At 40.8% G+C, this 15374-nt stretch overlaps 1 protein-coding gene across 8 annotated transcripts in view; it reads right to left on the reverse strand.

Moving 5' to 3' along the window:
- PLEKHF2 (pleckstrin homology and FYVE domain containing 2) overlaps positions 1-15374 on the reverse strand; it is a 71280-nt gene that overhangs the window by 26459 nt on the left and 29447 nt on the right. For 4 of the 8 annotated variants that reach the window (XM_075920348.2, XM_014577229.4, XM_025188417.3 and 1 more), the window contains one exon: positions 9704-13100. The exons of 1 other annotated variant lie outside the window; for it this stretch is intronic. In XM_075920348.2, coding sequence (XP_075776463.1) covers positions 12337-13086 — 750 coding nt within the window. In that variant the 5' untranslated portion in view covers positions 13087-13100 and the 3' untranslated portion in view covers positions 9704-12336. Of the gene's footprint in view, positions 1-9703; positions 13101-13444; positions 13552-14537; positions 14694-15374 lie in introns of those variants that run through there. 3 more of the 8 variants (XM_025188416.3, XM_014577230.4, XM_075920349.2) reach the window with 3 other exon arrangements.

The raw sequence follows: 15374 nt of genomic DNA on the forward strand, positions 1-15374 counted from the left end.
GCTGATCCCCAGGACCATACAAGCAATATATGCATGGCATAGGCACCGAATTCCCCTCAAGCGGGGGAGGGCACAAATATGTTGGGGGACAAATCCACCCTGCTCTGAGATCCCCTCCAGATCCCCATGGCCAGTGCCCCAAAATACAAAAACCTCCCCCCACTACCCAGTAACCCCCCAGTTTCATCACCACAACTGCACAGCACTCCCTGCAGGCTCCCCCTCACCCAATGCCCCAACACGAGGGCTACGTCTACACTGGCATGACTTTCCAAAAATGCTTTTAACGGAAAAGTTTTCCATTAAAAGCATTTTCGGAAAAGCGCGTCTAGATTGGCAGGATGCTTTTCTGCAAAAGCACTTTTTGCAGAAAAGCGTCCATAGCCAATCTAGACGCAGTTTTCTGCAAAAAAGCCCTGATAACCATTTTCGCGATCAGGGCTTTTTTCCAGAAAACAGTACTGTGCTGTCAACACTGGCCCTTTTGCGCAAAAGTCTTTCGGAAAAAGGCTTTTGCCTGAACGGGAGCAGCATAGTATTTCTGGAAAAGCACTGACAATCTTACATGAGATCGTCAGTGCTTTTTTGGAAATTCAAGCGGCCAGTGTAGACAGCTGGCAAGTTTTTCCGCAAAAGCAGATGATTTTGCGGAAAAACTAGCCAGTCTAGACACAGCCATGCAGTTCTCTCTCAGCCTCAAACACACAAACCTCTCCCATTCCCCCTCTCCCCAGAGATCCATTCCCAAATAAGGTTGCCAGATGGTTTAAAAAAAATACTGGACACACTTGACATTCTATCACAATCTACATTACATCTTATCTAGAAAATACCGGACATCCATATTTTCTCATTTATATTTTCTCAATTTGTTTCCTGAACAGAAAGCTCAAATACTGGACAGTCCGGTTCAAAACCGTACACCTGGCAACCCTACTCCCAAATATACTCACTAGCCCTGCTGGGAGACGCCCTAGTTTGCCAGGCCTCGCTGGCTGGGGCTGGTCCCAGGACAGGGTTCTTTCCAGAAGCAGCACAATCAGCCAGGCTGGAGGGAGAGTAGGGCCTGTTCAGGCCAGGCTTCCTCAAGACCCACTTGCCTTATGAGGCCCAGCCAAGCCTCCTTCCCCACTGATTGAGACTGGCCAGTCTCTACACAGGCCTTGGGGTGCTGGGCAGGGGCAGCAGAGGTGGTGGACAGCAAAGATCACTCAGTACAGGATCAGGGCAGAGCCCTGAGATACACTCCCCATAGCCCTTCCAGCCCAGGCACACATGCCAGCCCTATAGTCATCAGCCTGCCAGCCCACATAGAAAATCCAGGCTAGCCACCAAGCAAGTGAGTGGGACCTGCTGGCTTGGAGCTGCAATATGAGGAAGGATGCTGGCCTAGTGGTAAAGGCACTATATAGACTCTGCAACCAGCTTCCTGTGACCTTGAACAAAGTTAGTGTCTCACTCTGTACCTCAGCACCCCAGCTACACAATGGAGGTGATGACACGCTTTCCTTTCTTCCACGTTTTGTTAGTTCTTCAGGGACTAGCACTGTCTCGCTATGGCTGGGTCTAGACTACATCCCTCGGTCTATGGGATATAAATGAGGCACTTCGAAAGTGCAACTATCCCGCGCTTCATTTGCATAATCGTTTCATGGCACTCTTTCAAACAAGCACCATTTCGAACGTAAATCGCGCTCTAGACGCAGTTCTTTCGAAAACGTCAGGCTTTTTTGAAAGATTCTATACTCCTTGGAGTCTAGACAGCCTGTGTGTGTAGCACAATGGGGCCCTGCTCTTAGAGTGGGCCAGTGTACACTTCTATAAATATAAATTAATTGATATTACCACCTCCTCCCTGGGATATTAGAGACCTATGGGAGAATTATCATAAATTCCTACAGGGCAAAAAGCAGTATTACCCCAGAGGGCAGGAAAATTCAGCTGACTGCACCTACATAGCTTAGTCAAACTTCTAGATTATCAACCCTGTGACAGCCGTGCAAATCACCCTGAGAAGGTTAATGACACTGTTAGACCCAGGATCCTTATGCAGGGATTAAACACTTTTGACGTAAAGAACAAGCACTTAAGCTTGCATAGAAAAGTCTTCTTCAAATTAGATTGAGGAGTTAGAGCATGCTACTTGGAGCAGATGTGTTATTTTGGTCATGGACAAAGTAACAATGGTAACATGATATATGCTGGGTTATGTAACAGTAAGAGAAACAGGCATTAGGCAATTGCTGAGCATTTCACACATGGAAGCTGGAGTGAGTCATAAAATTACTCATTCTGGCCCTGACATGCTGAAGGAGATGTCAGCATTGTTGTTGGAAAGTTCTAAATCCATGTGACCTCCAGGACTTTAACAGGATTCAAGAAAGAACTACATAAATTCATGGAGGTTAGGTACATCAATGGCTATTAGCCAGGATGGGTAGGAATGGTGCCCCTAGCCTGTGTTTGTCAGGGGCTGGAAATGGATGAGAGGAGAGAGATCACTTGATTCCCTGTTCTATTCACTCCTTCTGGGGCACTTGGCATTGGCCACTGTTGGAAAACAGAATACTGGGCTAGATGGATCTTTAGTCTGATCCAGAATGGCCTCTCTTACGTAAAATATCCTTCTATTGGGAGCCTGAATACTAGCTTTCACCCAGGAAGGAACTGGGATATTGTTGTTGGGGGCGGGGGTTGGGGAGGGTTACATCTTTATAACTGAGGGAGTTCTGGATAAAAGGGAGAGAGAGTGGTCATTTACCACTGTTACTTACCCTTTTTTTCTTACTTCTAGAAGGGGGAGGGAGATTCTAAATTTTTATTTAGAAAAATATGACTAAAAAAGAAACACTACTTACAGTTATATAAACAGCAATTCCATTTCCAAAGCTCTTTCCAATCTAATTTTCACAAACACTGCATATGAAGTAGACGGGGATTATTCCTTGCCACCACCACCACCCCACCCCCAAAAGCCTGCATTTAGCAAAGCTGAGATAGAAAGGGGAAGTGACCCTCTCAAACCCACAGGAGGAATCAAGTCCTGGATTCATACCACTAATCTGACAGCATGGGTGCTAGGCCACAGCTCACTGGGCCCAGCATAGCTTTAACCCACTTCTGGAACAGCTCCAGTAGAGAGGGGGCAAACTATCATCTCTCCTTTGGTGACAGAAACTCTTCTCACTAGCATTAATAAAACTGGATTTAACATTCCTATTGCCTTGGATTTCATTCTATATCTCCTTCATCAGTCTTAACCATTCTTGCCAGTACCACCAACGTGACTGGTGCAGCTCCAGCGAGAGTTCTGCAGGGCTCAAGCACTAATACTGTATTATCTAATCCTGATTCAAGCAAGTCTGACATGCTGATAGACACACTTGACAGCTGTCTACACTACAGCTTCTGCCACTAGTGAATTATAAGTCCCACTTTTGTCATTGTAAATAATTTCGTATGTGGTCCTGTCACAGGACAAGCACTCATCCCTAAGGCACCTCCAGTTGCTCACTCTGGGAATTAGCTCTCCAGCCCTGGAGCACCCCCAGCCTGCCCATGCTGCCAGGGGCAGATGACCGTTCTGCGGGGCCCCCCCTTTGCCACGGCGCATGCGCAGTGACGCCATGCGCGGTGGAGCCACGGCGCATGCGCATGGCTTTCTGAAGCGCAGGGTCCGGGGCGGCCGCCCCGTTTGCCCTGCCCTATATCCGCCCCTGCATGCTGCTCTTCCCGCATAGCACTGTCCTAGGTCAGTGCCACTGCATTCAAGAGTCCTCCCCTCCCAGGGGATCCCCAATACCCGCCCTGCCTCAGTGACCCACTGCCAATCATCATCTAGCCCCTTACCTCAGGGGCAAAGTGCAAAAAGAAACGGCAGAAAATATGCTAATGATGTCACAACTCATGCTAATGAGTCTCATTAGCATATTTTCTGCCACAAAAACTCAGTGTAGACAAAGCCCACGTGTAAAGACATGGGATGGGGATGAGAGGCCAAGTGCTGATGTGACTATCTCTTTTTAGACCTACTTCTGGCTGCTAGAAATATCCTTGCTGTAATGCGGGGTGAGCCAGTCCTCATTGAACAAAGTTTCCATTGGATAAATGCCTTCTCTATGGAGCCTCTGGGATACTGTTCCTTTTTGATGGGCCACCGGTTTCTGTCGGGCCCTTTGTTGCAACTGAAAGGCTGATTGTTGGCATCTCCCAACCTCATGTGTTTCAGTTGCACATACAATGTTTCACAACTTCACATACAATGATAGTACATACAATCCAACAGGATATTAATGATCAGCAGATACAGACTTTTAAAATGATACCTCACAACACAAGACATGCATTGTAAAAAAATATTACATGACAGTGGTGAATGAGGGTTCCAGGATGTGGCTTTGAGATATAAGGTGCCACACAGCCCTTCCTGGAATCCTCTCCTTTAGCTGTGCTCTCAAAACGTGGAACCAGTGTCCAAAAGAGAAAATATTTGTCATTGTGTGAACTTGTAAATCAAAACACCCCCAGATGATGAATACAGAATTCAAACCAACCATTTCCTGTCTCAGTATCACACCACACAATCTTTTAACTCTACTTTAGGGTGTTCTAAGGCTCAAGTGATAAAATTAGTTGTGAGTTTGTTAGTTGAAGGTCAGGGCTTGACCAATAAATCACCTACCACAGTGGGGACTCAGTCCATAATTAGGGTTTAGTCTACATTTAAAAGTATCAAATGAGCCCATCACCAGAATTCCAGGTCTTTTATCTGTCGGAACCATTCATTTTATTCTTAAATGCTCTACAAACCAGCTGAAAGCACCACTACCTCAGAATCTTACTGCGATACCATGTGCATGCCGTGATCCCATGTGACTTGCAGATGCTTCAAGGAAGGCAAAACTCCCTAGTCCTGCATCATTTGGACCATGGAAGAAAAAAATAAACACACCTTTCCTGACCCTCTAAACAGGTGATCAGCTAAAAACTCCCATGGGAGGAGCTATCTATTGTCCCCTGGCAAGTGTCTCTTTCCCTTGCTATGGGAACTGTCCCCCTTTTTACCACCAGTCCAATTTTGTCCACCATTAAAAATGCCATGTCCCTACATCAAGTATGGGAATAAATTGTTTTCTTCTTGTCCATTAAGATCCTTGGACTCAAAGTACCGAGTTATAAATAACCTTATGGTCAGATAGGTATGAGCTCAATGATAATAGTATTATAGAATCAGCCTCACTGTACATCCTGTTTTAATTTTGTTTTAAATAGTAGCATTAGCTTCAGAAGAGAATCCCTAGAATAGCTCATGGCCCTCATGGTCTGTTTTCACTGGAGTTATTTGCTATTCATTCTATTTCAACAGAAAACTGCAAGGCCCTTGATTTTTATGCTGAGTTTTTAGATGACAGTAAAAATGATGGTCCTTTCAGATATAAGTTGTTAAAAGATTCTATTGCATTTGTTTGCCATGGCATCCTCCAAAGTCTTCCCTCTATCACTGACACAGTCCTTTATATGCCAGATAGTTCCCCTCTCAGTACTAGCTCTCAGTACTAGCTAGGTGCCTGTGACCATGGTCTAGGCAAGTACTGACAAGAACGCACAGGCAGATCAACTTTGGATATGGAAGAAGAGTTCAACTACCACAGCTCATCTCAAAGCCCTAGTTCTGAAACACTGCAAAAATCCAAACTGTGGCCAAGAAAACCCCCATGTGAAGCAGAATTGATGTATATCATAAGCAGTGAAACATATGGGTTCTCTTCCCCCCCACCCCATGACCACATCTATTGAAAAGTTTCAAGAATGCCTACAAAGTCAGTGAGAGGTCCAAAGAGTAGAGCTGCATAGCAGCAATATCACAAAACAGCTAGCAGAAAAACCCAACCTTTTCAGTCCCACTCAGGACCTATCTATGATGAAATGTAAGTGTAAGTGGCAAGGGAGAGTTTCAAAATTAATGTTAAAACCCTAAATGCTAGTTAAAATGAACAGATATTTACCACTACATTGTCTATTAATTTGAACATGCTATCACGTTTAGGTTTTCTGCTGATAAGTGAATGTGGTAATCAAGTTCAGATACCCTTTAATATCTTGCTATTTACAGATAAAGCCCTTGCATCTTTACTCTTATGCTTCCAGGTAATTGAGATCAACTGTATTACCTTGCTATCTAGCCTAAAATTCTGTTTGGGTCAGGCTCAGAACAGGGTCTCTCATATGACTCTCTTGGGAGATCTCCATCACAGGCCTTTTTCATTCCAATACTCTTCCCATTGGGCTTAATTCATTCCTAGTCACTTAACCACCTCATTCTTCGCACAGCTAAAGGTGAGGATGGGCATGGGGATCACAGCTAAAAGTTCACCAGTTGGCCTGGCTAACTAGCACCTTGTTTTTGTACAGCAGAAAAGTGGAATCTGTATTACCAGGGGCAGCAGCTTTGCAGCAATTTTGATGGTGCTCAGAGCCCAAACCTTTCCACTCACCCAGCTGGCTGGAGCAACCACTGTGACAGGTTAGGGCCCCCCACCTCAGGTTACACACTGGTTCCCAAGCAGTGGGGTCGGAAGCCTTCCGGAGAGCCAGCTGCAGAGCCTCTTGTGGAGCAGAGTCAGCAGCCTTCGCCAGCCCAGCTCCCGTGAAGGCGGCTTCTCTGCTGGGCTGGCAGGGTCTGGCGGCCCTGCCCTCGAGGAGACTTTGCTGTGGTTTCTGCATTCTAAAGCTTATTTAAGCTTTATACTGCAGAGCCTACAGTGCGTGTAGCTGCTAGTTTTCAGTAGTTACACAGTTACCTTTTTACATCCCTAGTTTCCATGTAGTTTACAGTTCACTATTTTAATTTCTGCTTAACTAACATCCTCATTGTGAAATTCACCTTTCTAAAATTAGGGTTTCCCACCACAGGGATGTTAAATTTAATTAATTTGTTATTTCCAAGCATTCCAGCTATATTTACCTCCTGGACCAGATCCTGCACTCCACTTAGAACTAAACCAAGAATTGCTTCTCCTCATGTGGGTTCCAGAATCAGCTGCTCCCAGAAGCAGTCATTTCAGGAGTCCAGAAGCTATATCTCTGCATCCTGCCCTGATGTGACACATACCCAGTAAATACAGGAAGAGTTGCAGTCCCCCATTATTATTTTTTTAAGTCTCTAATCTCACTTAGCATTTCACAGTCACTATCACCATCCTGGTGAAGTGATTGGTAGTATATCCCTACCGCTATATTCATATAATTAGAGCACAGAATTACTATCCATAGAGCTTCTATGGTACAATTTGGTTCATTTGATTCTATGATCTGTTTCATATATAGTGCCACTCCCCCACCAGTATGACCTGTCCTATCCTTCCATTATATTTTGTACCCTGGTATCGCTGTGCCCATTAATATCCTCATTCCACCAAGTTTCTATGACACCTATTATATCAATATCCCCATTCAATATGAGGCACTAGTGTTCATTCATCTCATTATTTAGACTTCTAACGTTTGTATATAAGCACTTTAAAAACATTACTTTTTAGCTGTCTGCCATTTCATTGAATGAGACACTCTTTCATTTGACTGTTTCTCATCAGATCTTACCTGTATTTTATCGTCTTCCAGCCTCTCTTCTTCACTAAGATAGAAACTTTCCTAAGGGATGTCTCTGTCCAATCCATGTACTCTTCTTCACTTGTCAGCTTTCTCCCAGCCCTTAGTTTAAAGCCTGCTCTATGACCTTTTTAATTTTAAATGCCAGCAATCTGATTCCATTTTCTCTTAATTTAATTTTATTCAAGACGCTCCATTTAATGACTATTTTATTCAAAAGTCTCGGGGTAGTTATGTTAATGTGTAATTTTTAAAAGTGAGTAGTTCTGTGGCACTTTAAGAGAACAAAAATATACTGTATAGTGTAAGTTTTCATGGGCACCAGTCCTACAATTGACAGGTACTTTTTTTTTTTTGCACTGTTTGTTATATATCTTGGTTTCTGCTCTTTCCACTCCAGTTCATCTGATGAAGTGGGTTTTGCCCACAAAAAACTCGTGATACTATATATTTTTGTTAGTCTCTAAGGCGCCACAGGACTATTCTTTATTTCACTCAAAGTTCACACACCAATTGGGAAATGAAAAGCAGTAAAGTTTGGTTTTATGTCCAATCTATGAATAAAAACTAGGTGTGAGAGGATGAGAACTACTAGTTCTAAAATCTAAAATTATGACTAGTATCAGATGAATTCATTAGCTACCTATACTGTACTTCCCTAGTATAATAAATCAGTTTTAAAAGTAAACATGTATTGATAAATTCTCTTATGAATCCAGCACTTGATATTTTTAAATTAAATAACATTGTTGTGCATTTTATTTGAATTTCCATCCACAGGTTGATAAAAATAACCTAATTTTAGTAAATAAAAACTGCATAGTTCACCATTTTATAATGCAAAAATATAAAAACTGAGAATCTGAATAAACGTGAGTTAAACCCTACAATTCCTTACATAAATATGTATATATTAAGCGTATCGTCCTGTTTAGCAAAAATCACCAAATTTAGCTCTATTTAGTTTAAAAAAATCAATATATTTTAATAATTAACAAACAAGAATCAACCTCTGTTTAGGAAAATACCTAAAAAGTACAGATGTAAAACATGATTACAGTATTTTAAATCAAGGCTTCCTGATTTAAACTTATTAAAATTGATGCTTTAAACCACTGATTTAAATAAATGCAGCTTGCAAGTATTCATTTCTTGGTGTAGTCATTTTTAGTGTGACTCTAGATAACTACATACCATTTATGAATCCACATTCTGCCAATTTGGAATTTTCTCAGTTTTTGATTCCCTGAATGTATTTGCTGCCCACCAATTTATTAGATTTAGCTACTTCTGAAACTCAATCTACTTGCACTTAATTTACTTCAGGCAGCAAAATAAAGTATGCTATTACTGTAGTCTGATCTACACTACAAACTTAGGTGAATGGAAGCCATGTTAAGTCACTCAAATAATGTAGGTGACTACACTACCGTCCCTTCCACCAACCTAAGTTCACCTTAGTCAACTTCTGTACTCCACCTCTGTGAGAGGTGTCACACTTGATTCCACATGCATGGCTCAATAGGAGAATATTGTAGATGCTGCAATGAGTAATTTGAACTAACTGGCCTCCAGCAGGTGTCCCATAGACATAATGCTTCCTATAACCCACTCTGGAGAGCTCTTTCAACTCCACTACACAGCAGTCAGGTACACAGCAGAGTCCCTTCTCTGCTAAAACCCAGAAACTTTTGAATGTTCATTTTCTATTTGAACAGCATGGAGAGCTCGCCAGCATAGGTGATAATGGAGACTCAGGGTATGTCTACACAGCACTGACATTATTCCAAAATAACATAATCCGCCTCTACACTACAAGCAGTTCTTTTGACAAAATGTCAAAACAATGTTGAGCTGGAGGACTTATTCCAACTCCTGTAACCCTCATTGTACAAGGAGTAAAGGAAGTCAGAGGAAGAGTGCTCTTCCTCGGACTTCTTGCTGTGTAGACAGCACCAAAATAAGCTATTTTGACTTAAGGTATGCAATCGATGTAGTTCAAGCATGCTCCACACTACTCATGTTTACCATACTATGACTGTACCCTCTATCACTCTTGAAGGCCTGTAGTTAAAGAAGAATTTACACATACAGGTTTGAAGGTTCACCATATATTTGCAAGTAAAATAAAATAGATTTGACAGAAATAAAGATTACAAGATATGTACTGAGCCCTTTGAAGAATCTGAAAGTAAACAAGTCAATTTATTCCCATTTAAAAAAATTTTGAAACACCACAATGGAATATGCACATTACCAAAACATTTTATGTTCTCTAAAAGCTTTGACTGCATACATCACTTTCAGATGAAACCATGATTTTTTCCCTATAAATGTCAGTTTGGTTACAGCTTCAGGAATCAATGCAGCATAGTACACATTTCATTAACAGGTAAAGATGGATTCAGGTAGGTGCAAGAACATTCTGCAGAAATAATTTAGGAAGAAATCTGAATGTTTCCTCCCACAAAAAAGTGCTGAAAATGTATGAGACACATACTGGAAAGATACACAAAGTATGGAATTCTGAAACAAGACAAGCGAATATTAATAGTGTATCACAGCTTAAGAAAACTAAAGTATATCTCAGTTATATTGTTACTCATTAAAGATATTTACAGTCTCTGAATTATGTTTCTGTAGAAAAACTAAGTTAATACAATTTAGTCTCCATTTCTGAAATAGAAATATTTTTGCATAAGGACGAAGGTAAGATTTATTGCCTAAAAATACTTCCTCAGAACAGTACATTTTCCTTTTGTTCTGCAAGTTATTGTTTCCTATGAATCAAGGTATGAGAACACTGATTTATTTCAGTTATCCTTTTGAGCATATTCCCTTATTTATTGCCTATCAGGTAATATTAAAGAGTGCCCCTGTTCTATAAGCACTAATTACCAAAGTGTTTTCCCCCTTTCAATGTTTATTTCCAAGCAAATCACACTTAATACTTCAGTGCTTTATAAAGAAAATAGCATCTTTGTTCAGTTTACAATCACAATCACAGAAATTATGTTAATTGCACTCTTTAGCTAGTTGGACACAAGATTATTGCTTTAGATTATAATTTTGCTGAAAACAGTTAAAATGTACAGATGGGAGACTAGTGCAATATCCAGCACTGACTGTTTATTCAATAAATACTTTTAACCCAATTATTGCCACCCAAGGCAAACAGTGCAGAAATTGTCACTTAATAAACAAATATCTATATATAAATTTAACAATCATGGGTTTGTTGTTGTTTTTTTTTTTAATAAAATCAGTTCCTACTCTATTCCCATACAATTATTTCAGAGGGTTTTTTCCCCACATAAAAGTTTACTATTATAAAAATATAGAAATGTCAACATGTTTAGGATTTTACAAATCTTCACAAATCTAACTTTTACATTTATATAGGAATATCATACTTTGTAGAAAAGAACTTAATAAATGTCTCTGTTGGAGACATTTTCTGCACTGACCATTTTGTAACTTAGTTACAAGCTTTCTTGGTTGTGAGTACATACGCGTTTAAAAGAAAATAATCCACATTACACTTTTAACTTGAGGTCAGCTGTGTATAAAGAAAAGCCATTTTTACAAAGGTGTTCACAGATTGTTGGTCAGAAATTTTTTCACATGAGCATATTTAAAAATAAATTCCAATCTTTACCTAAAAATACCTTCTCCTAATGTGAAATAAACAAATTAGTGTTGTTTTGCAAATAGAATCAGAATAACAATGAATTTCCAGAAAAAAATGTTGCTTAAGTCACCAATCAAAATTTAACAATGCAATTGCCAATTACTATTTCTGATACTTATAAAATATAAAAAAGTAAGAAATCTTAAAATATTTTGAAAAGATATATTTTTATAACTATGTGAAAATCTCACTACATTTATGCACCAAAACCAATGACCTCTATATTTTTTATGTGGGTGTATGAGCCTGCACAACTTTTGCAAAATCCCACTCTAGTCGGTGGGAATTTGCATGTGTACTGGTTTGTCCTCATAGATCGATTACACATTATTGGAGCTATAGTCACTCACTGCGTTGGTGTGTATCCATTAATGCTCTTTCCAAAAATCTTATTTTAACTCAGCAACTATTTTCAATAGCACCATCAATTTCTCAGATATCTGTGCCATGAAAATCCATATAGTATGCTATTGGTTTGTTTATTCCTGAAACAGCACAGTCATTACAAGGCACAGCTTTTCAAAAATAAATGCAAAATATTTTTTTTCCAAATCAGTGACCTTTAAAGTATGCATGTGTGTTACAAAATGTCAATTCAATGTATCACTGCATAACATGGTTAGAAAAAGCTAATAATTTGATGGAATTAACCAAAATATATTTATCAGTTTCATGCAGGTTATTTTCCCATATAAAACCCCCCAAAAATGATAAAGTATCCCTATCAAACAATGTAGCATGGTTGTTAAATAAAGAAAGCTATGCTGAAGTTTTCCAATCTTCAACAAAAGTCTACTCTAGACATGACTCAAGTATAAGAAGTTGGAAAATTATCTGAATATTTGCCACAATCTATCCCTGCAGAAGTGTGAAAACCTATTGTCTAGAGCATTCATATCGAGGCACATTGTAGTTGAAGATACTCAGGCAAATGTTATGGCTAGAATAGAATTTCCGAAAAGTCTAGTACAGGTTTCCCCAAAAGCAGCTCTTTATGGTTCAAAACATCAACTGCAGCACCTGAAAACATTTGGTCCTTAGTCACTGCTATCATCATCGTCGTCATCATCAGATACATCATTTATAGGGGATTTAGGTGACTGGCTGTAAGAGTCCGATCTAGTGGGCTGGCAAGCAGTCATCTCTCCAGTAGAAAGAAGATCATAACAGAAGTCACAAATCCGCACAGGCTTGGAGGACTGGTTGGGAAGAAGAAATCTCTTTTCAGAACAGGGTCCGCATACAACAAAACCACATTTGCGACAGTGGTGACGACGATTGACAGGTGTAAATTTTGCTTTCTGGCAACGCATACAAACAGTAGCCTCTGAGTCAGGTACCCAGACAGCTGCATGTTCATTACTGGGAGTCTTCCCACTTTTAGAAAGCAAATCTGAAACACATTTATTTATGTGGCTCATCCATTCAGATTTCTCTGTGGCAGTGGCAGCATAAACTGCAAAAGATTTTGTTGGTGTCTTGATAAGCCACCCATTCCGTAAGTCCCCCTCATCTTGGATGGAATCAATAGTGACATTTTCCAGTGGAATTATGTGCTGTTTGTTGTATTTTTTCTTCTGGATAACAATGTTCCCATAGACAAGAATATCATTGAATAAGAAAAATTGTCTTGCTTTAGGTTTTTTCCTACACAGCTTTGTTAACACTCCTTCTCCAATCAGAACACGACCAGGAATTGTCAAAGGTTGACCAGCTGCTCCAAAACAGTTTTCCACTATGCTTATTCGTCTAGTATTTGCTTCACTGTTTGCCAAGCGATCCACCATCTTTTACAGGTATTCTAAAACAAAAATTAATATTTTATTAAAATAAGGCTGATTCACAAAAAGTATTCTATAGCCAAATCATTTAGTAAAACAAATTATTTGAAAAAGCTAACAAGACTGATGGCTCAGGGCACAGCTAACTGAATGCACTTTTTGATTCAAATCCTCATCAGGTCAGTAACAATTAAAAGTTTCTATCACCAAATGACTTTTTAGTATCCTACTTGAAAGAAGGGTGACCTGTCTAGTTCCCAAAAGACAGGTGTGACATCACAGAAACCACCACCATAAGTTATACTAAAAGCAATTTTATTGATATTAGGAGAAAGAGAAGAAGATTGAGTTCTACTCCTTATACCTCAAGGTGATCCTTTGTCCAGGTAAGGGTTAGTGCCCATTGGTAGAGACTTGCACAGCCATTCCTGAGTTGTACCTGTTCTCTAGATGGTATTCTGGAACATCTGACTATTCAAAAGTGACATACAACTGATAATTCAGTTTCCAAGCAAACCTAACACTAACAGGAACAGATCAGGGACACACTAGCATAAATATTGTTAATACAGCTAGCTGTTATTAAAATATCTAGTATTGTTATAATGTATATAATATCTTACACATATATAATAGGGAGAGAAAGAGTTATGTGGGGGTGGGGGGTGCAGGTGAGAGAGATTACATACAGTCTTAGTGATTACATGCACTGTGGGCTCTGTAGTATAAAGCTTTGCTTTATATTGTGGAGCCTGCAGTGAAGCCTCCTCGAGAGCAGGGCCGCCAACCCCTGCCAGCCTGCCCCTGGGGAGGAGCAGCCGGGACTCCAGGAGCCACTGCATGTAACTTGTTAACCTGCCTGTGGTGGCCCCCATGGACCTGAAACAGCCCCTTGTTCAGGGTGGGCAAGGAGCTGCTCCAGTCCCTACCAGTCTACTGCAACCGGTAAGTTTCACCGGTTAAGCAAGTATTGCAGTTCGATACAGACAAGAAAGGCCTCCTCAAAACAGGTGGAAAACAAAACCTGTTTTCCTCACAACAAAGAGGCACTGAAGGGGGAGAACAGAAAGCCCCTCTTCTCTTTCAGCTGGTAAAAAGTAGTTGAGTAGACATTTGTGGACATCTACTAGCCAGAGATTAATATAAAAACCCTTTGCTAAATTGGGCTCAAAGACAGCATACTAGAGGAAATCTTTGCTTCTGTGGCCTGGGCTTTTCACTAAGTCCAGCCCCTGCTTCCTACTGGAAGGAGAGGGGACTCCTACCACAGTAACAAGTTAATAAATGAATGGTACATCACAAGAGGTTTCTTGGGATTTATTTCCATTTAACCGAGATTCTTATAATGCTTCAGTGAGTCATTTCTGAGGTTTAAATATTGCAATAACTGCTCTTATGGCATCTCTGGGCTAGTCTATACGAGAATCTCTACAGCAGGCATCTCAAACTCAATTTACCTTAAGGCCAGTGCCAATCCTCAAATCCTTCTGCGGGGCCAGCAAGCACCTCCTCTTCTTGGCAGGGCTCAGGGGAGGAGGGGGTGTCTCCTGGCTTTGCCTTTTAACCTGCATGCTCCCTCTCCCCGTGTGTCCCACCCCTCTCCCCCGACCCTGCCTGCTACTCCCAGGTGATTTAACCCCCCCCCCCCCATGGGAATCAGCACCACCACCACCACCACCAACAGTAGGACTAGAGCAGCTTCTAGCTCCATGCCATCTCCAGCCATTGTGGTCCAGGGGAAGTGTGTGCAGAGCCGTCCCTTCCCATAAGGCAGTCTGGGGCATCTGCCCAAGGCTTCACACCTTGGAGGGCCCCCGTGATGGTTGCCCCAAACATCCTATGGTAGAGATGGTCCCCCATACTCAGGTTAAACTGTAGGGCCCTGAGGATGTGTCCATACTGCAAAGTTAGTTATTTCAGAATAACAGCCGCCATTCTGAAATAACTATGTGAGCATCTACACAGCAATTCTGTTAATTCAAAATAACAGGCAGCTTATTCTGACTTCTGGAAACCTCATTCTATGAAGAATAACGCCTATTCCAAAATAGCTATTTCAAACAAAGCATGTGTAGATGCTCCACTTCTGATATTTTGAAATACCCCCTCAGAGCCATTCTAAGTTATTCCTCCTGGGGCTCTAAATCGAGATAGCATGTCTGCACTAAGGAAGCCCGCCTCGGACTAATTTTGAGGCTTCCCTGCAGTGTATATATTTTATTCTGAAATAAGCTATTTCAGAATAACTATTCCGGAATAGTTTATTCCGAAATAACTGTGCAATGTAGACATAG

The sequence above is a fragment of the Pelodiscus sinensis genome, chromosome 2 (assembly GCF_052426305.1).
Source record: "Pelodiscus sinensis isolate ZL-2025 chromosome 2, ASM5242630v1, whole genome shotgun sequence".
Taxonomy (NCBI): domain Eukaryota; kingdom Metazoa; phylum Chordata; order Testudines; family Trionychidae; genus Pelodiscus; species Pelodiscus sinensis.